The following is a 22608-nucleotide window of genomic DNA, read 5'->3' as shown; positions in this document are numbered from 1 at the left end:
ACATTCTGTTGAAACTTCAGCACTGGTTTAGTATCACTTAGTGATGAAAAAAAGGCTCAAGTCACTGCAGATTACTGGTGTTAAATAGTTCTGTGAACAAGCTGCTTCAAGTAATATTTGTAAATAATTCTTTCTTATGAGTAGTTTTTTTTTTCCACAGGGTAAGATAATCCAGACTAAACTCTTAGGCCTGAGATACACTCAGTAATACTTGCTTGAGCAGACACTTGGGCATTTCCTAGGCTGCTCTGCTGTGGTCTCAAGTGTACGACTAATGCACAATTTCTCTTCCTCTGTGGTCAAAGTGAGCTTGTAACTTGATAGGCTTGAGAGGCCATTTGGGAGGGTGGGGGAGGCGATAATGGAACAGTGGAGCAAAGCTGCAGGGACCACATAGGGCAGAAGGTGGGAAGGAGCTGAGCTGAAGTGGATCCTTGTGCAAAGGAAGCAGGTGCTGGGAGGTGTGTAAGGGCAGGCTGAAATCTCAGCTGCTTTCCTAGTGTGCGGAGGACTGTCACATAGAAAACACAAAAACCATCGCTCATTTACGTCTCCTGTGTAGGAGCAACAGGATGGGCTTCTTTTCCCAGATGCCAGTTTTGACAAACTCTTTGACTCCTTTATCTTGAGATAGCCACATATCTGATAAATTCACTTGATGGGTTCAGAGATGTTGTGAGGGAGGGACTGATGTATGAATAGACAGATAATTTTATCATCATCAATCTGGAATGTGTCCCTGAGAGGCAAAGTGTGCATTAATGTGACAGTGGGAATCCCCTGTGCTGGGCAATGTCTGTTTAGTCCTTTCTGAGTTTATATTCATGGGGTTAAAGACACGGTGGAAATCAGATGAAAGTGTTGGAATCATAAGTATCTACACCTTCCCTTCCTTAAGGAAACAAGTACACTGTAAATAACACTCCATGAAGATCCTCCTCAATTATAGCACTGGAATAACTCAGTAAAAATCCTTACCTTGCCCTGATCAGGACATTTATGTAAAAAGTGTCATTTCTGTTACTATGAGACAATTCATTTTGTTCTCACACATAGTCCTGGCAAAGCTGATCAGGTTAGATATTTAGGATGGTAATTTGTATAAAATGGCAGGTGATGGTTTAGGGAATTAATTTGTTTTGGTACTGTGGCACTGGAACAGCTGAGGAACAGCTCTGGCCCTGTGCTTGCAGGTCTCATAGGGTAACCCCCCTGCACATTCTCAGCACATCATTCTGTCATCCACTTTCCTTCAGGAGGTTCACCTGAGCTGTGGTGTGTATGAGAAAAGTCTGGTTGATCTGTTTCAGTTTTAGTCAAGGAATTCATAGCTGACTTCAAACAATTCAGCCAGCAGCTCCTGGCACTTGTAATGAGGAACAGTTCAGATCATGTTCCTGGGCACGGTTTTGTTTCATGTCTGGCAGGGCAGGTTTCTAGTGCAGATGAGGAAATTCTGGATTGTAACATGTAATTGCAAGTTGAAGCACTAAATTCCTTGGTTGCTTTTGACCTGGTGATCTTAAACATGTGATTCTTTAAGAGTTTTGCCTTGTGTAATGAGATACACTCTTGAATTAGCTTATGTAAAGTTTTTGGCACACATTTTATTGCTTTTCTTACATACTGTTGCTTTGGGTTCATGACTTCATTTGTCTATAAAGGTGCTATTTATTTTTGCACCTAGTTAATCCTGTGTGGAGTCAAATTTGAACAAGTTTTGTCATCTCCCTTTAATATCCTTCTCATTTGAATGATGGTTCAAGGGCTTCTTTAAATGTTGCGTATCTAATGTGTTTTGGAATTCATGTTTATTTATAGAAGGGGTGAAAAAGGATGAGCCTTTTAGAAGTGGCACTCTATTCCCTCTGTGTTTTAGAATTCAGTTTAATTTTAAGTGCAAAAGGAAACCTTTAAAAAGCAGAAGCAATGGAATATCTTTGCAGGAAACCACAGATATTTGGGACTCTGAAATGCTGCTGGTGCCAGGTGTACCGATGCAACAAACATTTTTATATTCCTTGGAATAAAGTCCTCACCAGGGTCATTTTGATGCCATTATTTTGGATGATTTTTCTGCAGGATGCTGTGTTGAAGGCCAGTCATTTGCAGTTCCTGTGAAGTCATGTAACTTGTGTTTTCTCAGTCACTGACAAATCAATTCAGATTCTGATGCTGACATTCAACTTAAGAAAGGGCAGAACCATTAGTTTTACATGAAATATATAAAATGGAAGAAAATACATTATCCATGTCTCCAGATTGCTTCCAAATCTTTTCTAGTTGTAACATGACAAAAGTATGTTTTCCTTGAAACTAATTTGTGAACTCTGGACAGTAGCATAAGGATCTGTCTTGGGGTCTGCAGCACTTGATATATTTCATAGTGAAAATTCTATGGGTTTACAAAAAACCAAATAAATGTGTCTCCTGTTATTACCAGTCAGTGTTAAATATTGAGGTTAATTCGTTAAGTATGTGACAGGGACAGCATTTTGTTCAGAAATTCAAGATTTTGGAGTTATGTTGTATTTTGTGGAGGTCTAGCACAACGGTGTTTGAATGTGTCTACCTTAGGTTTCCCAGGTTTCTAAAAAAATGAACTTTAAGGCCTTTTTGGTTACCTGTGCTTTGAATAATTTCAGTTAATGAATTTAATTTTTTTTCCAGTCACCCAGCATGGGCACCCTGATGGGGGTGTATCTGCCATGCATGCAGAATATCTTTGGGGTCATTCTCTTCCTTCGGCTGACTTGGATGGTGGGAATGGCTGGAGTTCTTCAGTCCTTCCTGATTGTATTGCTTTGCTGCTGTTGTGTAAGTACTTAGCTACAGTAATGCATGTGACAAAACCTCTGTGAAACTACTGGGAAACTTGGGGAGGCAGCATTGTAGGTGCTTGTGTGAAGAAAAGTCAGATTTAAGCCAGGCACCTTTGCCATGTTTGTAGCTGCAGGATTTTTTTTTTTTTTTTTTACTGTTACTTCTAAACTGGCTAACTGTAGTGTAAATACAGTCTTATAAATAGTGTTTGTTCAGCAAATAGCTGTTTTCCATGCCTGCCCCAGGTGTGGGCTGCCTGCTTTGCTGGACCAGCCTTGGTTGGAATCACAGCTCTGCAGATGGAGGAGCACCTGCATTCCCTTATCTTGCTTTGTCTGCAGACACCCACTGCTGGGCCTGATTAAAGCAGGGGCCATCTCTCAAACAGAAGTCTCAACAGCTCAGTGATTAAATTCCTGCTGCCCTTGTTTTCTTTTAGATAGTGAGAGGCAGAATAAATAGAAATGCTGTATTGTATATGCAGAGGCAGCTTTATTTTATCAAGAAATAAGTTGTGTTTTAAAAAATGTTGTTGACACAATTGCTTCCTTTTCCCTGTTTTCCCCAGACTATGTTGACAACCATATCAATGAGTGCAATTGCCACGAACGGTGTTGTTCCAGGTAAGTGTGGTTAGCAAGTCTCAGTTGTGTTAAAAAGGTAAAAAAACCCCCAAAACCTAAGTTGCTCTAAGCTGTTAATGTGGTTTTATTCTAGAGAAATTTTCTTAATCCAAATAAAAAGCCTCCATTAATATCTAATATTTCTTCTTGTTATCAATCACGCTAAAGATCAATTTATTTGTTTTTTACCCATGTGCTAGCAAAAAAGATACTTCAGTTAAACCTCAAAATAGCAGATACAATGTATATAATTCTGTTGTATTCTTTTTGTGAATATTTAAACATTTATAGCAATAAATTATAATTTTACTCACTTTTCTTATTTCACAGCTGGTGGCTCCTATTTCATGATATCTAGGTCGTTGGGCCCAGAGTTTGGTGGAGCTGTAGGGCTCTGTTTTTATTTGGGAACAACATTTGCAGGAGCCATGTATATCCTTGGTGCCATTGAGATTTTATTGGTGAGTAGTACCAGAGCAATCCTGCTCTAAAGACAAATAACGTATAGAAAGTGCCCCAGTACTCTTGTCCCATATTTGCATACACATTAACAGGAAGAGACTGGAAGGTCACTTCCAGTTCCTTAGTGTCCAGTTCTTTACCTCTGGTGCTTCCCTTTGGAAGCTGCACACTTTGAGTCTGCAGACTGACAAAAGGGAAGCACCAGAGGTAAAGAGAACGGATGAAAGTGTGACTTAATCCAGGACTCCTGCTCACCTTTGATAAAGGTGGCTCAGTTGTACTGCTGACATAGAAAGGGCTGTTATCTCTTGACTTTTCCTGTAAAAGATTCCCAGGGAAGAGCATGCTGAAGAATGCAAAGTGATTTACATTTCTAGTACAGTACACAATCCCAATCTGCATATGCATTGTTAAATACCTTAAAATACCCTAAAAAGTGGCAGTGACTGTAGTTGGTCACCACTAAAAAAGCAGATGTTTTCGTGTTGGCTGTATTCCCTTTGATTTTAGCTGTCACTTCTGTAATCTTCCAGCTGTGGAGCTTAAATACTGAAGTTATTTAAACAATTAATAACTAGCTAATAGTTAATTGTTATAACAATCCCAGTTATAACATGGAGTTCTGTGCTGGTGTTCCTCCAGCTCACTTTTGCTTTCTCTTTGTTCCAGACATATATTGTGCCACAAGCAGCAATTTTTCATCCCTCTGATGCCCACGATGCATCCAGTGCCATGCTGAACAACATGAGGGTCTATGGCACCGTGTTCCTCATCCTCATGGCAGTGGTGGTGTTTGTAGGTGTGAAGTATGTCAACAAATTTGCTTCCCTCTTCTTGGCCTGTGTAGTAATATCCATCCTGTCCATTTATGCTGGAGCTATCAAGTCCATCTTTGATCCACCTGAATTCCCGTGAGTAACATTGCTGGATGGGTCTGGAAGTTGGGCTTTCCCTTTGGTTACTTAAAGCTTGTGCCTGATACGTTGTTTTTTTGTGAATTACTTCCAATATTTTTAGCTGTGTATAATGACAGTGTGCAGAGGTCATGGAACTGAAGTTTCTTAGGCTAAAATGAACATGTTATTACACTTTAATTTAAACTGTTTTGGTAGAAGGAAGTCTTGTGGTGAGGCTGATGGAGGCTGACACTGCTCTGCTTCCTGCAAAGCCAATCCAGTCTCTTGGCCTGCAGCTGTTGGGGTTGGAGTGATGGTGTTGCTGGGTTATTTGTGAGTTCTTAGGGAGCAGTTTGGCAGCTCCCTTTCCCCCAGCCAGTCAGACATCACACACTGCTTTTGTGGCTGGAAATATGTGGTGTGGTCAGCTCCTTGCTGAGAAACTGGGCACCCCTTGGGAGTGTGATGTGGGGCTGTGTGAGGCTCCACAAAAGCTTTCCCTGTCTGTGAGGAGCCTGCCCTGCACCCAGCAGGAGCTCCTTGGCATGTTGGCAGCCAAACATGGAGTCAGCTAAACATGGAATCAACTTCTTCAGCTCAGAGCTGGGGCAGCAGTAATGTGGATGTATGTGTTTTACCAGGAATGCAACCTGTGTTTTCTGGTGCTGCTGACAAGAGATGAATGGAATGGAAATAGGGGAATTGGATCTGCATAATTATTCACATCTTGAAATGCTTTGACCGTAACTCAGTGCTTGCAGCCCTCAAGTGTTCCCTCTGGATGTTTAAGGCCCAATGATTATAGTGTTTTACAACAGTGGAGGTTTACAGCAGTAAAAGTAAAACAATGTCTCTACATCCCCCTCATTATCTCTTAGATTGTTATTGAATATTTTCCCTATCTTTCTTCTTGGAGTGTAATCCTTTTTTTTTTTTTTTCCCTGAAGTAACAAGATAGTGTATTTATTTTTAATTTTGTAGGGGAAGGCTTCTTGGAAGTTACAGTTCACAGGCCTGCAAACTGTGCAAGAACAGCCCATCACTGTTTGGTGGAATTGTCTTTAGACAAATGGATTAAAAATTTTTCAGTGCTGAAACAAATGATGTTTGTGGTTAAATGAAACAACAGGCAGTGGAGGATTTTAGCAATTAAAGACAGTATTTCCTGACAAAAAGAACCTTTGCTTATTGTGATTTTAATATAGGTTCCTAATTCTGAATCTAAAATGTCTATATTGCCATTCAAGTGTTGCAATTTAGAAACTGGGCTAATGAGATCCCAAATATCTTTAGATATTCTAAATGTCTAGTAATTTGAATTCTATTACTCTTCACAATTCTTCCACTCCAGTAGTTCTGTTTAATAAAAAAAAAGAAACCAAGGCCAAACAATGAAAAAACCAAAAGTTCTCCTAATTGTTCCCTTTTATTGTTTAACATAAATCAATCAATTCCATAAATCAAAAAAGCAACTTTGTATTTCTGGCCCTAAAAGGGACAGATACAGTCTTTTTTGTGCTACAACCATCATTTTGGAGGTGAGAAATGATGTAGCACAGTAGAGCCACTGGCAGTTTCCATGTGATATACAAGAATAAGTATGGGTGAGTGTGGATTTCATTTTCCCATTTGCATTCAATAACTCTGGTGTTGATGTTTCCCTTCCAGGATTTGCATGTTGGGCAACAGGACTCTGTCAAGAGATCAATTTGATGTTTGTGCCAAAACTGTAGTTAAGGATAACATGACTGTGGCCTCCAAGCTTTGGGAACTCTTCTGCCACAGCACAAACTTAACCACAGAGCACTGTGATGAATATTTCCTAATGAACAATGTCTCGGAGATAGCAGGAATTCCAGGAGCTGCTAGTGGCATTTTAATAGGTATGGTAGAAACTTTTTTTTTCCCCTCAAAGAGGAGGCATGCTGAGCAGCTGAAATGGGTTAAACTCTTCCCTGCTGGTTAAGAAAAAAGGAATGAAGAAATGTAATTACAGTGAAGAAAATGATCTTCAATAAAGAAAGTCTTATAACCTTTAAAAAAAGGAGATGTAACTTTTGTGGTGATACAGTACTTGTTTCCTGTAAAATTGATTAAATTTCCCTTGTTCATCTCATAATTTCAGCATGAAGTCAGCTGTAATTTTAACTTATACTATCACGAATAAGTTATTAAAAATTTTCAGAACTCTATAGTGCCAGCTCTCTTATTTAGACAGGTTAAGATTATGCCCTGAAAGATAAGAGTATTTGTATAGAAATAATGTGTCTCCTTCTTTGCCCACTCCTGAATAAAGTGTAATTGAAAAGTGTTCATTATTGCAATGAACACCAGAGAGCAGGAGCTGAGTGCCAAAGGTTCCCATTTCCACAGAACCCTGCAGTCTAGTTTCTAAGTTTACAAGAAGACTCAGCATTTGTTAGTGAAATTTCAAATGCCAAACATATAATTCTGTAATTCTTCCACTGACTGGTGAACAAACCCATTTCTGCCTAGAAAACTGCTTGATATTGCTTTGTATTCTCTGAGCTATTGTGTTGTGTGATGGCTCATAAAAATATTCAGTGTATTTCCTTGGGTTGAAGTAGGTATGAGGTTAAAAGAATGTTACATTTAGTAATAATAAAGTTTAAGTTGCTTAGACTTCTGTAGATTATTGATACATGTTTGTGGTTTTCCTGTGTTGATCACTGAGTTGTAAATACGGTTGGAAACCCATTTCAATGAGAACAAGTTTGAACTGAAACATGCTTTTCTCTTCTGTGATCTGATAATAACCTTGAAGACAACTTATGGAGCAATTATTTGGAGAAAGGAGAGATACTGGAGAGGGCACATCAGCCCTCTGTGGATGTGGCAGGCCAGAAGAACAACCTGCACCTGTACGTGCTCTCAGATATCACCACGTCCTTCATGGTGCTCGTTGGCATCTTCTTCCCTTCAGTGACTGGTGAGAATTGCTGGCATCAGGGGGCTGCTGGGGCTCTGAGCTTCCTCCCGCCCTGAGATCTTACCAAAATGTGCTTTCAGGGATCATGGCTGGTTCAAACAGATCAGGGGACCTCAAGGATGCACAGAAGTCCATCCCTGTTGGAACAATTCTTGCCATTGTCACCACATCACTAGTCTGTATCCTTTTCAAATTACTGGACTGCTGGGACATTGTGTCTGATTTCTGGAACTGCTTTCAGTTTACCAAATTGTCTGTGCAAGTATGATTGGCCAGTGGGGGAAAACCCCAAAACAACAGAGCTGAAAGAACTGTAATTATGATCCTGTGACTTTCCATCCCCTTTTTTGTGGTGGGTTCTTTTCTTTTGCATTCCCATTGCTGTTCTTTGCCACACAGTGATCTCTAGCTTTTCATGCTGGTGGTGTACTTGGAGATTTTTTGTTTTTTAGGTTGCAGTGGAACACTAAGATGAGGGGAGGCTTTAATGGGAGAGTTCATAAACTTCAGTTCCTTTTTCTTAAAAAAAAAAAGCCTTTTCTTTGGAGTGACTTTAAGGAGTATAGGTTTTCTTGAACGTTTTAGAACAAGATAAACTGGAGTCAGAAGTTAGACAATGTTCCCAAGTGTTTTTTCAACTCTCCAGGGCTTAAGACAACAGGAGCTTTGCTTAGGAAAGACTTGTCTTCATCTCTGCTCTCCTGCTCAAGAAGAGATGAGCCAAGATCTTACAGCTTTATCTAGCTCTTGGTGTCCTAAAGGACAATTTATCAACATAGAAAAATAAATTCAAGAGCTTTCTGAATTAGTTTCACCCAAAGGGCAGCTGGCTGAGATGGTGACTCTCTTGGAAATTCTGCTGTTTCATTCCTGTTTTTTTGCCAAGCTGTAAATCAGGATGCAGCTTGCTTGTCCCAGCTCTTAAGGAATGCAGCATTTCCCTGCTGTCACTTTGGGAACTGACCCTGTACCAAGAAGTCAGCATTTCCTGTGCATGTAATAAATATTAAAAGAGGTCACAGCCGTAACCCCCAGCTCTGCTGGCCTCACCCAGTGGGTGACTGGATCTGAATGTGTCCCTGTTTGTGCCACACCAGGGTGACACTGCCACTTTCAGGAGCAATGTTTCTCCAGTGATTGCAGTTTGTAACTTATAGTTACATTCAGAGGTAAAATTCAAGATTTAATCATTTGTGTGAACTTTATTCACAAGGTCAAAAACTTTACTGGAATGTCAGATCCAAAAAGCCTGAGGTATTTTGTACTTCCCATTGCAGAAGCAGTACAGTTAATAACAAACAAACAAACCTGATAGCCAAAGATTTATGGGTGATGTGAATGCCAGCAGAGACACAAAAAAAGAATGTGCAAGGTAATGGTTAGCTGTATGTTCCAAATATCAGACTCAGGAGAGAGAAAAGCAATATTTTAATATCAGAAGGAGAGAGAAAAGCAATATTTTAATATCAACGTCTGTAGTACCAGAAGATTAAGTTGACATTTTAGTATAAAAATGCTTCATTTGATTTTTTTTCTCCTTTATCATGGCATTTAAACCTGTCCTTTTTAAAAACTGAAACTTAGAAAATTCTTTCTCTGTAACATTAGGAGGTGCATGTGAGCAGTGAGGCATTAATTTCCTTGCCAGCTTTACCATGTACTTGTGGAGAAGCTGGAGTGCAAGTGCCACAGGATGGAGGCACATGCTGTCCTTTCCACAATACTTTCATCTGCCATGTCTAAATAAATTCTGCTTCCTTAGCACATTGTGTCCTCCAGACTTCAGTTGTGTGTTATTATTTGGAGCCTGCATAGAAGGTGTTGTCCTGAGAGATAAGTAAGTGTTACTGCTTTAATGCTCTCCTTTGTTTTGCTTTTTTTATGGTGTAGGTGTGTTCTTGTCTGTTTTCTGTGTGTGCCCCACTCCTCTCCTTGTTGTTTTTTTCTTTTTAATTAATGGTGGTGTACTTTGAGATTTTTTGTTTTTTAGGTTGCAGTGAAACATTAAGATGAAGGGAGACTTTAATGGGAGAGTTCATAAATTTCAGTTCCTTTTTCTAAAAAAAATGCCTTTTCTTCGAGGTGAATTTAAGGCGTATTTTTAATAAAAAAAAAATTACTTTTGGGTGCCTTTTAAACCATATTTGTATGCAAATTGTAAGCACAGCTTTTGGAAACTTCTTGTATTCCATTTGATATTTTCTGGCATGGCACCCTCAGATTTCTGATTCTGTGTCTTAATTCTTGTGGGTTTTTTTGCAATTGTAAAAAATAATGTTGTGATGATAATAAGAGAATTTTAGAATATGTGTAATGAAATGTTGAAATCAAGCTGCAGACACTTCCAATCTGCATATCAGAGATATTTGATTATTTGCTTAGATATGAGATATTTATTTGATTAGATATGAGATTATTTGTTACTTTATGTTCTCTAGTTAAGAAAGTTATATGGTGTTATTAATAATACTCTATAACACATTAAAATATTATATTAAAATATTAATTATGTATTACATTAAATATAAAAAATCAATTAAATATTATAGTATTGATAGTAGTATTTAAATGACATGCTAAAAGTGCCCTGAAAACCCCAAAGCTGAGTCCCAAAGCAGTCTCAGAGTCTCAGAGTGGTTGTGTTGCTGCTCAGGTTCGGTGACGCAGTGAACAGGAACCTGGTGGTGGGGACGCTGTCCTGGCCCTCGCCCTGGGTCATCGTCATCGGCTCCTTCTTCTCCACCTGTGGGGCGGGGCTGCAGAGCCTGACTGGGGCCCCCCGGCTGCTGCAGGCCATCGCCAAGGACAACATCATCCCCTTCCTCTGGGTGGGTACCTGCACGGGCTGCCTGCTCCTGCTGCCTCGCCTGACTCACCTCGTGCCCCTAAAATCAGATTTAGTCTCCCCAGTTTGCCCAGCGCTGAGGGGAGGGGCAGTATTTTTTATTTTGATGGGTTTTTTGCTTTTGTTGGCACCAAAGAATACTTTGAAGGATTTTTAACTAGACTTACGGGGTAAACTTATCTAAAAGTTGAATATCTAATTTTGTAAAGCATGGCAAGCCATTAAAATAATTTGACTCCTTGCTCTAGAGAAGGAAGTATGTAAAAAAATTACTGTTGATTAAAAAATTACTGTTGATTATAATTTTCTTTTTTCCCATTACAACCTTATGAAATACCAGGAAGATTTGCTTAATGTTTCTGTTTCTTCAGATCTTTGGTCATGGAAAAGCAAATGGTGAACCAACATGGGCTCTTCTGTTAACAGCATTAATTGCTGAGCTGGGAATCCTTATTGCTTCACTTGACATGGTGGCTCCAATTCTCTCAATGTAAGAAACAGCCTGGTTGCTGTCTCAGGGGGGGAATAGAAATGCTCTTGAGTTTTGCTAGTTTGATTGTCTTTCAGAACTTTTATCTTAAACCAGTAAAGCAAATTCCCAGAGCCTGGGTTCCACTTCTGTAATTTCTATGAATCCTCTGACTTCAGGCTCGACATATAAATCTATTTGTTTCTGCTCCGGAGAATTCTGTGAATAAGCACGTTTTTATTATGTTTTTGTTTGGTTTGAAAAAACATTTTCATCACAGAACAATTACAGCATTATGTTGTGAACAGATCTAACTTGATCCAATTAAAAAATTGTTCCAGCTACTTTATGCTGATAGTTCAGGCTAATAAAAATCAGAGGGGTTGGGGTACAGGGCATGGGACAGGGCAGTGGGATTTTTACTTGAAATCAATCATGTAATCATAATATATACCAGGATCTATAAATGTGCATGCTAAAAGGTTTTGCACTTTGTTTTGCAGGTTTTTCTTGATGTGTTACCTCTTTGTTAATCTTGCATGTGCAGTGCAGACACTTCTGCGAACCCCGAACTGGCGGCCCCGCTTTAAATACTACCACTGGTGAGTGCAGGGCTGGCACCTCTCTGAGCCTGCAATCTGCACCTGGGAACCTTCTCCAGGAGGGCAAGGAGCATCTTTTATTGCTCTGGATATCAGTTGTGCAGGAGAGCCAGACTCACATACGTCATGGCACAAGAGTTTCATTTTAACAGCATTTAACAACATTTAACTAAAACTGATGGGACTGGGGACATCCAGTGGAGGCTTTGCTTTCACTGCCAGTTCAGCATAGACAGTTTAAAGAAAAAAGAGCAAGAATGTATTTGACTTGTTTTTTAAGCTTTTCTGCCCCGCTACTTATTAATACCTTTGCTTTTCATTTTAGGGCCCTCTCGTTTTTAGGCATGAGCATTTGCCTGGCACTGATGTTCATTTCATCCTGGTATTATGCTTTGGTAGCTATGCTTATTGCAGGCATGATTTACAAGTACATTGAGTACCAAGGGTAAGTATTACCTGGATAAGAAAGGGTAAGAGCCGGATCTCTTTAATGAATTATCTCTAGAGTCTTCACATTTGGAAAAGGAACTGTCCAGAGATGATTTGGACGGCTTTCCTTACCAGTTAATTTTTGTTTTTATTATTTTACTGTGTCACTGCTAAGCAAAAGCCCCTGAAGTACTTTGTTGTTAAGCTTCTAGAGGTGTTAGAGGTAACATGAATTGCAGGAAGTAAAAAGCTGGTTGGGATCTATCTGCTGTTGACTGCAGATGATTACTTCAGGCCCAGAACAGCTGATGCCAACCATTATATTCCAATCTGTCTGTCTAGAACAGTTGAATTGGCTGCTTGGGTTGCTGGAGATCAGCACTGGATGGAGTCAGGCTGTAATGTGACTTTCTAACTTAATTTGGCCTATTAACTAAGTAGGGTGTTGAAATGCCACATGTTTGTATATGCTTGGGAAGCCTTCTCTGTAGTGTTGATTACAAATTGAGCTCAGAATGGTGGTTCATCATATAAATTTTACTGAAACATTTTAAATTTTCTTACATGATCTGTGATATTGCAGACATATTTAATTATACAAATTACAAATGTAGATGCCATACATGTCATGTTATTAAACCCACAGTAAGGTGCTCAGAGCTCTATAGCCTGATGTAAGTGTGCAGGTGAGTGCTCCTGGAGCCATGTGTTGCTGAAGTGTTTGTTCTTCACAGGGCAGAGAAGGAGTGGGGTGATGGCATCCGGGGCCTGTCACTCAGCGCTGCCAGATACGCGCTGCTCAGGCTGGAGGAGGGCCCTCCACACACCAAGAACTGGAGGTACTCACCCTGGACTGGTGAAATGGCTGCCTTGGTTGTCTGCTTACACTCAAGGAATTAAACTGGACTCTAGACAAGAGTGTGAATGAATTAAAATGCCCAGGATATTATAAAAAGTGTTGAGTTTGCAGTAAGCTGTCCTGTCACTGTGTGGACCCTGTATGGACAGACCTTTAGTGCCCTTTGGATCTTTAACTGGACTCCAAATTGGTGAATTCAGAAGTGGAACCTGGGGGAGCTGGAGGTCTGTGAGTACAGAGGTGTAGAGGCCAGGAAATGAGCAGTGGCCAACATTATTCCTTCTGATGTCATCCCCTCTTGGTGTTGAAAACAGAGTGGGCAAGAACCCTCTTCTTGCTTGGGCATTGCACAACCTTTGGGCTCTGAACAAGAGCAAGATGAATCTATCAAGGACAGAGTTTTATAAATATTTTTATACTTGTTCAGACAGAAAGTGACTTCATTGATTGTGTAGCAATACCTTAAGGAACAGCAGGCAGGTGGGATCTATGTTTAGATGAAAATATTTCTGTTTTCCATGTGCCAGGTTTCTGGAGACAGAAGACAGATATTTTCTTGGCACAAGTATCCTGGGAGATCTGGGAGAACAGCCCTACAGTATGAATACTATGTGTGCTCCAATAGTACTTAAAATAGCCACGAAAAACATGCCTGTAAATTAAACACTAATGCAAGCCTCTCAAGCTGAGTATATCAGCGGGTTTTATTACTCTCAGCACAATGCAGCAGCTGAATTCCCACAGTTTCACATCTACTTTAAACCAAGAGAAACAAAATATTGAGTAAGGTCCCTTGAATGTGTGAGAGACAGAGAGAATGTTTCAGAGTTAAAATTTAAGCACAATATAAATGATTAGAGGCAGGTTTTTACAAGTGTTACTGTTAAAACTTAAGTTAAAAAATACCTTGTCTTTTATTTTCTCCAGGCCTCAGTTGCTGGTGCTTCTGAAACTTGATGAAGATTTGCATGTAAAATACCCAAGACTGTTAACATTTGCATCCCAGCTGAAAGCTGGTAAAGGTTTGACTATCATAGGATCAGTCATCCAAGGGAATTTCTTGGAAACTTATGGAGAAGCGCAGGCTGCTGAGCAGGTCAGTGTCCTAAATCCTGCAGTAGAAAGGGGTGAGTGGGCAGGTAATGCAAAATTTTGTTTCGTAATTATACGTGGAAAAAAGCATCTTGATAAGGCGTCCATGAAACACAGAACAAGTTCAGCAGTGCTACAGCTGTTCAGGAAGGGACTTGCAGAAATGTTTCAGCTGCCAGTTGTGCCTTTGGGAATGCAGATCAATGCTCACCATTGTAAACAGCCTTACTGCATAAAACTGCCTTCATTTATAGGAAATAATGACTGTAGAAGTTTCTGTGCCTACTGGAGGGAAGGGGACTGTTTAGCTTTCTGAATATTCCAAGTAAAAAGTTTTTTATGGAAAGAGTGATAAAGTAGGGGAATGGTCTGCCTGGGGAGGTGGTGGAGTCACCATCCCTGGATGAGGTTTAGTTGAGGTGTTAGGGCATGGGTTGGACTTGGTGATCTTAAAGGTCTCATCCAACCTAGTGATTCTGTGATTTCAGTAACTGTTAAACTTAGCAAATGTGTTTTTTTCAGTGTATTGATGAATTTATTACAAAAAGCATTGAAGGATGGTCCTGAAAATTTTTTAATAAATTAATAAATTTTTCTCATTGTGTAAACATGATGTCATAGCCCTGTTTACATCTGTACAGCTTCAATGTATTCACTTTTTTCCCCAGAGGCTTTTTCTGTAGGAAAATTGCTCCAAAAGGAAAGCTAATTAATGGATTATGTGTTGATTAAGTTTGTTTAGTTTTTAAACAAAGAAAAGGTATACTTGCGTGTGTGTGGGATTTGGTGCTTATATTTGTAAATTTAATATAATACAGCATGTTACTTGGGAATTTGAAACTGGAAATCCAAATGAAGTCAGTTGGCCTTGGGTTTAAAAAGGTGAGTGTTGTAGTATTAGAAAATGGAAAGTAAAATAGTAACACAGATATCACTATCTACTACTATGAATAAGAGATGATACCACAAACCAAAAAATCTTTTAATCTGTTAGAAATGCTGATGTTTGGAAAGAAACTGTGTTTTAAACAAGTGGATGTTTTCTCTTTTGTTTTATGAAGGAAATCTGATGAGCGGAACTTTGCATTGTAATATGCTTTACCTATGGACATGAAAACCAGGCATTTCCATTACAATCTCATGACAAAGAAATATTCTGTCTATAAAGGAATTCCTTTTGGGAAGGAAAACTGAGATTTTTTTCCCTTTCCTTTTCTTTCAGACTATCAAGAATATGATGGAAATTGAGAAGGTGAAAGGATTTTGTCAAGTAGTTGTAGCCAATAAAGTTAGAGAAGGAATTGCTCACTTGATCCAGTCCTGTGGACTCGGTGGCATGAAGCACAACACTGTGGTTTTGGGGTGGCCTTATGGCTGGAGACAGAGTGAAGATCCAAGGTCTTGGAAGACATTTATAGGTGAGTTTAAAGGTTTGGTGTGATCAGATGTTGTCAGTAGAGATGTTTATTACACACAGGGGATTTTAACAGAATCTTTGTAAGATTGGTTTTGAGTTTACCTTTTTTTCTAGTATTGATGGAGAAGCAGGTATTTTCTCACAGCACTGCTCTGTTTGAAATACCATTTCCTTTAGGTAAAAGACCTAAGAAAGACCTTCAAAGATTATTCCAGCGGCTAAAACTCGTGTCTAGTGAATGGTTAAAAAATTATGGGCTTGAGACATGTTGGTTTTGTGGCAAACTATAATTTGTTTCCTAGATAATCTCTGTTTTGTCAGTGGTTCTAACCTATCCCACTCTAGTGGATAACACTCTCCCTGTTTCTATCTCTCTCCTTCTACTGTGGTCCAGTTACTTAATCAAATTAGAACAGAGCAGATGCTCTCTCCTCATTCTTAGCTTTGAAGGTTGCTGCTTTACTTTCCAGTGTGAAATAAGGCTTGTGTTCCTGTGAGTCTGCTTAATCCTGGCTTTGTCACTGGGACTGACCTGTCTGTGCAAGCCTTGCTGTACATACTTTTCTTTATTTATAAAGTGATGACTTCTATGGTTTGCTGACACTTGCTCAGTGAATAGTGTTTTTCTAGCCGTAAATGACTCTGGCAGAGTTGGAAGTGACTGTGTTCTCCCCCTCCTGGGCAGGTACTGTTCGCTGCACAACTGCAGCTCACCTGGCTCTGCTGGTTCCCAAAAATGTCTCTTTCTACCCCAGCAACCACGAGCGTTACAACGAAGGCAACATTGATGTGTGGTGGATTGTGCATGATGGAGGCATGCTGATGTTGCTTCCTTTTCTTCTCAAACAGCACAAAGTAAGCAGCTACCCAGAGAATGTCCCCCACCTATTTCTGCATTCTTTAGTTTAAAGAAACGTGGCCCAGTTGTAGAGCCTGTATTGATAAATAAGAGTGGACATGTTGCTAAGTTTCTCTTTTGTAGAGCAAAGTGTTATTGGTTCAGATAACTGAGAATTGGTGTTCCCTCACCAGGTTTGGAGAAAATGCAAAATGAGAATTTTTACTGTTGCTCAGATGGATGATAACAGCATCCAGATGAAGAAAGATTTGGCTACTTTCCTCTATCAGCTCCGAATAGAGGCAGAAGTAGAAGTGGTAGAAATGGTAAGGGAATTGAGCCCATTTTCCACTTTATTATGCACATGATGATGTTTTGTTATGACTTGAATACAAACACAATATTTGTCCTTATTTCTGCAGCACAATAGTGATATCTCAGCATATACTTATGAGAGAACTCTTATGATGGAGCAGAGATCTCAGATGCTGAGGCAGATGAGGCTGACAAAAACTGAGAGGGAAAGGGAGGTATGTCATTTGTGGTTGTTTTCTATGGGCTGCTGAGGGGGATGACACAAAGTGACTTCCTAGCAGTGTGTTATGTAGCTGCTGCTTAAATTTAACTCCTGTGCTCTAAAGATGTAAGGAAATACTTTTAGTATAGCTTTTTTTGTCTCCCAAAATTGCATGTAGCTCTTGTTTTTTTTCTTTATATCCAGTATTTGTGTCAATTTATAGCATATCCTGTTTTCCTGCTGAAGATGTCTTTCTAGTTTGGACTTATAGGAGGTGACTATGATGTCTATGTCATGTAGCTATGAAAGATGATCCATCTTTTCTGCATGGGTTTGTTAAGCTTTTTGTTTTTAGTTTTCAAAACTAAAAAACTTTTTTTTCTGGGCTGATTTTGTCTGTTGTTCCTGACCATGTCATGATGTGAGCTGGACTGACATTTTTTTCTTGTACAGATACAGGCTTATGTCAGTCCAAATTCTGCTTGGCTTACACCCATCAAAACTGTTAAAAGTCAGTTTGGTATGTAAGACTTTTGGCTAGGGCTTATGCCTGGTATCAGAACTCTCCTGAAGGCTAGAAGATACAATTATTTGTATCTAATTATTTAAAGAGCACCAGAGAACATAAAATAAAGCCTCTGAATTCATCTGGTCACTTATGTGCCCTCCAGGCTCAGCTTGTCAAGGACAGACATTCAATAGCACGTCTGGAGAGCCTCTACTCAGATGAAGAAGATGAGGCAGACCCTGTTCCTGAGAATATCCAGATGACCTGGACAAAGGAGAAATGTGATGCTGAGAAGCGGAACCGTGGCAGTGCTGTGGGCAGCTTCAGAGATCTCATCACCATTAAGCCGTGAGTCTTGTCTAAGTCTACACTTTCCACCTCTTGAAGCTCTACTCGTGCTGTGCTTTTAATTATCTTTTGTTTCTTAATCCTTGGTGTGGACTTGTGCTATAAACATTGAGACCTGGCTATGAAAAGACAGCAGTAGCTGTCCCCAGAAACCTCTGACCAATCAAATGTGCACACATCCCTCAATATTTCACTTGGTATAGCCAAATGCTAAATTGGAACTGTTAAATCCTGTGGCAACTTCCCTACTGTCTCCCAAATCCCTTAATGATGATTTTACTGATCTAATCAGAATTTAAAAGAAAGATGATAATTTCACTGTCTAGCGTATAGTGTGGATGTTTAACCCATAAAGGAAGAAGCTGTGGAGATGGTGATGAATGACTTGAAGCAGCATCTGTGTGTGATCAACCCTCTGAGAGTTGCTGCTGCAGGAGCACTGGCATGTAACCACAGCTGGGGTGCTACCACTGAAGAGTGAGAAGTAAAGGTCTCTTTTGGCTTTGTGTAAAACTGTGTGAATCTCCTGTGACTTCTTTGATTTCCTACATCTCACATGAAGAGCTCAGTTTTGCATACTTGGCAAAGTTCCAGATGTTTTTTTCCCTCATAAATCAGAATTCAAATCTGTTTTAGGCTGAATCCTACTGTAGAAATTCTGCTGAATTTGGTGTTAACTACCTGTACTTTTTCCTCTTCCATGCTTTCAGAGGGTGGGAAATCGTGTAAGTTGTTATTTAAATTAGAAATACATTAAGATGGTTGAGAGGAAAGACTTAATTTTCTCAGATAAAAGCAGGAAAACTGTGTGTATTAATGGAAGAAAAGGCACTAGAGTTGAGTAGTCTTAGCAATGTTTTAAAGGGAGCAGGATTAGCTACTTAAGCTAAGTATCATTATAAGTAGGATGTAACAAACTACAGGAGTTGTCCTGACGAGAACTAAGGATAGAAAACAATTCCAGTCTGAACCTATTTTCCTAAGCAGAGTATGACACAAGTAGGAGGAAACATTACTCATTTAGAGAAGCTCTCATTGCACAACACTGCTAGGATGTTAGTTCTGGCACTTTCTGGGCACTAAACAAGCCCTTTCTTGTAGCCTACACCTTCAGATCAGTGGGGAAATGCCAGTTTGAAATACCACCTTAGAGAAAACCACACGTTCAGTTTTCAGTTTCCTTTCCAGAACTATACATAGCTAACAACTGCTACGTTTCTGCTGCTGGCTTTTTCCTCACTTCCTGTAAACCTAATCTGGCCTCAGTGTTGTCCCTGGCTTTCTGAAGCTGATGTGGTGAAGACAGAGGGTGTTCTTGATCCAAATTGAATAAGAACATGAATTAACAGAGAGGTAATTCACAGTGGGTAAATTATTCTGTTAGCATAATAAACATGGTTCTTCCCACCACATCTTCTTTCTGTGCATATAAATGATTTTTTTTTGCAAATCTGAATATTCAGAAGAGCAGCATGGTTACTAAAGAGTTTCACTCATGCAAAGCTGAATCAATGAAAGCAGAGATGCATATTTCACTTGTTTCTACTAATACTTTTTTTTATTACAATAAAATGAAGACAAAATCTCAAGTGGAAAAGCCTCAAAAGTATAAATATATTCTAATAGATAAGCTTCGACAAGTTTGTTTATTTCTGTATTCCTTTTATGTTACCAAAATAATGGTTGATTTCCTGTAAGAAGGCTTGAAATCCCCAAAGGTTACTTTTGAGTTTTGTTCCTGCATGAATTGATGTTATTTTGTGGTAATATATTCCAAATAATTAATGCTTTTACCTCTCTTAGCCTGGATTCTTATGGAGCCGACGTGTGTGAGATTATGCTGCACCTATTTCCCTTTTCTCCCCTACCTTTTGAACTAAGTGGCCACTCAAGTTTGATAGCGTGATAGATGTTTTAGAGACACCTGGGTAGAAGTGTTTCCTGTAAACAGCCAGGCAGAGAGATTGATTAGTGTCCTGAAGGAGGGCTTAACATCCCTATAACCCTCCAGAAAAGCCCCTTACACCCAGCCTGCTCTGGGCTGCCATCCTGTGTTTCCCAGTCTGTGACTGCAGTCTGTAGTGGCCCAGCCTTTCTCTGGAGATGCCAACTGCTGTTCAACACCAGGAGGGAAGTGTGCTCCTGGCGAGTGTGGCTGAGCACGGTGGTGCCAGGCTCCTGCTTGATTCCAGGCCCCTGAGGGAGCTTGGTGCTGGCTCCCAGGCCCCTGAGGGAGCTTGGTGCTGGCTCCCAGGCCCCTGAGAGAGTTTGGTGCTGACTCCCAGGCCATTGAGAGGGTGTGGTGCTGGTTCCCAGGCTCCTGAGAGAGTTTGGTGGTGGCTCCCAGGCCCCTGTGGGAGCTTGGTGCTGGTTCCCAGGCCCCTGTGGGAGCTTGGTGCTGGTTCCCAGGCCCCTGAGAGAGTTTGGTGCTGCTGGGGCTGGAGAGGTGCCTGTGCTGCCAGTGTGAGGGCTCCCGGCAGGGCTGCCCACATGGAAGGCCCTGCAGTCACGACTGTGCCTGGTTGAAGAGCACATCCCCTCGTGCAACTGTGTTCTAATTTCTTATGCAGCACTAAATCATCTTTATCAAGAATGCTTTTTGAAGAGCAGTGTAACTTTCTAAACTGGATTTGACTCCAGAGATCTTAAAACCAGCAGACTCGCTGTATCTGAGTAGGTCTGGGAAATGTCTTATGTATCTTGATCATAAACTTGGAAGGAAATCACTGTGTTGAGTTGACATTTAATAGGGTATTTAGGAGATTTGAGTATGCTTTTAAAGGACCTTTTTAATAATTCAGTGCTCAGAGGCATGTTTCTAACAGTGAGTCTGAATGTGCTTCTCCTACAGGAACCAGTCCAATGTCCGAAGGATGCACACAGCAGTGAAGCTCAATGAAGTCATTGTAAATAGATCCCATGATGCCAGACTTGTGCTCCTCAACATGCCTGGTCCTCCAAAGAATACTGATGGAGATGAAAACTGTATCCTTTCAGACAAGGCCTGGGCCACACAGAAGGTTTTTCTTTAATCTGTTCTCTTGAATTCATTTGGCCACCGGTGCTGTTGAGCCTGGGATATGTGACAAAGCTTTCCCTGAGTGGAGGGCACTGGCTTGTGGCTGTAAGGTGGTAATTGCTTATAGGAAAATGTGCCACAAACTCAAAGTATTTTGGTCCTTAGAGGGTTACCTGCACTAAGTGAGACCAGAGCTGAGGGCTGTGAGCTGGCCCTGGTCTAACCCCTGTGTATTGTGGTTTTGGTGCTTTTTGTCCTTGACTGTACTGAAACAGACATGGAGTTTCTTGAAGTCTTGACTGAGGGTCTGGAGAGGGTACTGCTTGTGAGAGGTGGTGGCAGAGAAGTCATCACCATTTACTCCTGATTTAGAAGCTTCTACCCCTGGGCTACATTTTCCTTCTTGGCCATTACGGACATTCCAGTTTCAAACAGAGAAGAAAAAAAGGTTTTTTTGCCTAACGTTCTCCTCATCCATTCCTGTTCATTGTTTTTCCATTTGCAACATACATATCTTTTGGGATTGCAGTATTTGTTACACCACCCAATTAGCAACATAAATTGTGAAGCTGCCACATTATTCAGTTTCTGCTTTGGTACCCCAGCATTTGTGCATGTAGTTTTAACACTAAACCTATTTTTAGTCAGCACTGCTATGTGCAGTATTTTTAGTAACTGTATGTAAAGTTAGGACATGAAAGCCAGTTACTGTAAAAAGATTTAAAAAGCTTTTTATATTAGGTTTGGGGGATAGAAGTGCATTATATAGCAGCTAGTTTCTGCTGAAGTTCAGCTATAAAGCATTTTCTAAGAGCACACTGAAGTAAGAGAGGACTGAAAAAGCTTTCCTTTTCTGGGTTTATTTCCAGAACTAAACTCTCAGTATTGGGTAAGAATTTATACTTTTAATACATTTATTGATAGAGATTTAAATAAATTATGTTGACATAGTTGAAATTATGTATGTAGCTTGCTAAAAGTTTTGTTGCTTCTGAGACTTCAGGTTCTGTGAGGCCAGATCCCTATTTATTTTTGTATTTATTTGTCAGAAATATTGGATATGCAGATGCAGACTGTTTAGGAGAACAGAGTTCTCACAATAAATTCTGAATCACCAGTGGATTGAAGGACCAGTCCTGTGCAGTTCTTCCATGCTTTAAATTCCTTGCAGACCATCCATCAAAAGTACTTTGGGCATGTTGGAGTCCCGTGTAGAGCCAGGTGCTGAGCTGCACACACAGCCATGGGATTGCACTTGCACAAGTACAGGGACCTGCTGCTTCATTGTATGCTTTATGCCCTTAGAGGGAAAAGAAGAAAAGAAGACCTATATTAACCAATAAGTCTCTGGAGATTTTATCAAGCCCATTAAGTTGTACTTTATGTACAGAACATTCGTATTTTTTCAATAAAATGTTGCATACACTTTGAAGCTGCTCTCTGTTCTGTGGGTGGGGTGGGGTGTGCAGGAGGAGCCCCTGCCCTGGTCCAACGCTGGCACTGCTGCACCCAGCAGGTGAGGGCCAAGGGGCTGGGTGCTCACCCAGATGGCACAAATCCTGCATGGGGGAGCTGCCAGCTCAGCCTTGAGAGCAGCTGGGTGTGTGTGTGTGAGGAGTGAAACCTCTGGGGCACTGCCAGCACCCCCAGCCACACTGAGCTCTGCTCCTGTAAACTATTGAACACACACAAACTGCTGTACCCTCCAGATTTCTGTGTCTGAGAGAGTGGTGATCCAAACCAGGGCCAGGTGTGAGCTGACATCCCAGAGAACTGGAATAAAAGGAAGGGATTGAGCCAGTTCTGTCCATGGGCTCTGGCTAGGTGATGTGCTGTTCTGCTGTGGTGGCACTCCTGGGTGTTCCACTGATCACAGCATCACCATTTGTCTGAGAGATGCAAATCTGAGAA

At 40.4% G+C, this 22608-nt stretch overlaps 1 protein-coding gene across 4 annotated transcripts in view; it reads left to right on the top strand.

Moving 5' to 3' along the window:
- Positions 1 to 22129, top strand: part of SLC12A4 (solute carrier family 12 member 4) — a 47318-nt gene extending 25189 nt beyond the window's left edge. For all 4 annotated transcript variants that reach the window (XM_059481440.1, XM_059481443.1, XM_059481441.1 and 1 more), the window contains 21 exons: positions 2671 to 2817; positions 3392 to 3446; positions 3777 to 3907; positions 4578 to 4819; positions 6473 to 6687; positions 7590 to 7754; positions 7835 to 7933; positions 9534 to 9591; positions 10408 to 10582; positions 10971 to 11089; positions 11572 to 11670; positions 11996 to 12115; positions 12834 to 12938; positions 13886 to 14054; positions 15273 to 15468; positions 16153 to 16322; positions 16500 to 16631; positions 16728 to 16835; positions 17494 to 17678; positions 20530 to 20663; positions 20973 to 22129. In XM_059481440.1, the coding sequence (XP_059337423.1) occupies positions 2671 to 2817; positions 3392 to 3446; positions 3777 to 3907; positions 4578 to 4819; positions 6473 to 6687; positions 7590 to 7754; positions 7835 to 7933; positions 9534 to 9591; positions 10408 to 10582; positions 10971 to 11089; positions 11572 to 11670; positions 11996 to 12115; positions 12834 to 12938; positions 13886 to 14054; positions 15273 to 15468; positions 16153 to 16322; positions 16500 to 16631; positions 16728 to 16835; positions 17494 to 17678; positions 20530 to 20663; positions 20973 to 21064 (2916 nt within the window). In that variant the 3' untranslated portion in view covers positions 21065 to 22129. The remainder of the gene's footprint in view (positions 1 to 2670; positions 2818 to 3391; positions 3447 to 3776; positions 3908 to 4577; positions 4820 to 6472; positions 6688 to 7589; positions 7755 to 7834; positions 7934 to 9533; positions 9592 to 10407; positions 10583 to 10970; positions 11090 to 11571; positions 11671 to 11995; positions 12116 to 12833; positions 12939 to 13885; positions 14055 to 15272; positions 15469 to 16152; positions 16323 to 16499; positions 16632 to 16727; positions 16836 to 17493; positions 17679 to 20529; positions 20664 to 20972) is intronic.
- The last annotated feature ends 479 nt before the right edge of the window (positions 22130 to 22608 follow it).

This window comes from Ammospiza nelsoni, chromosome 13, assembly GCF_027579445.1.
Source record: "Ammospiza nelsoni isolate bAmmNel1 chromosome 13, bAmmNel1.pri, whole genome shotgun sequence".
NCBI classification, from domain to species: Eukaryota; Metazoa; Chordata; class Aves; order Passeriformes; family Passerellidae; genus Ammospiza; species Ammospiza nelsoni.
The sequence above is the reverse complement of the archived record's forward strand: the minus strand, read 5'-3'. Positions and strand labels throughout refer to the sequence as shown.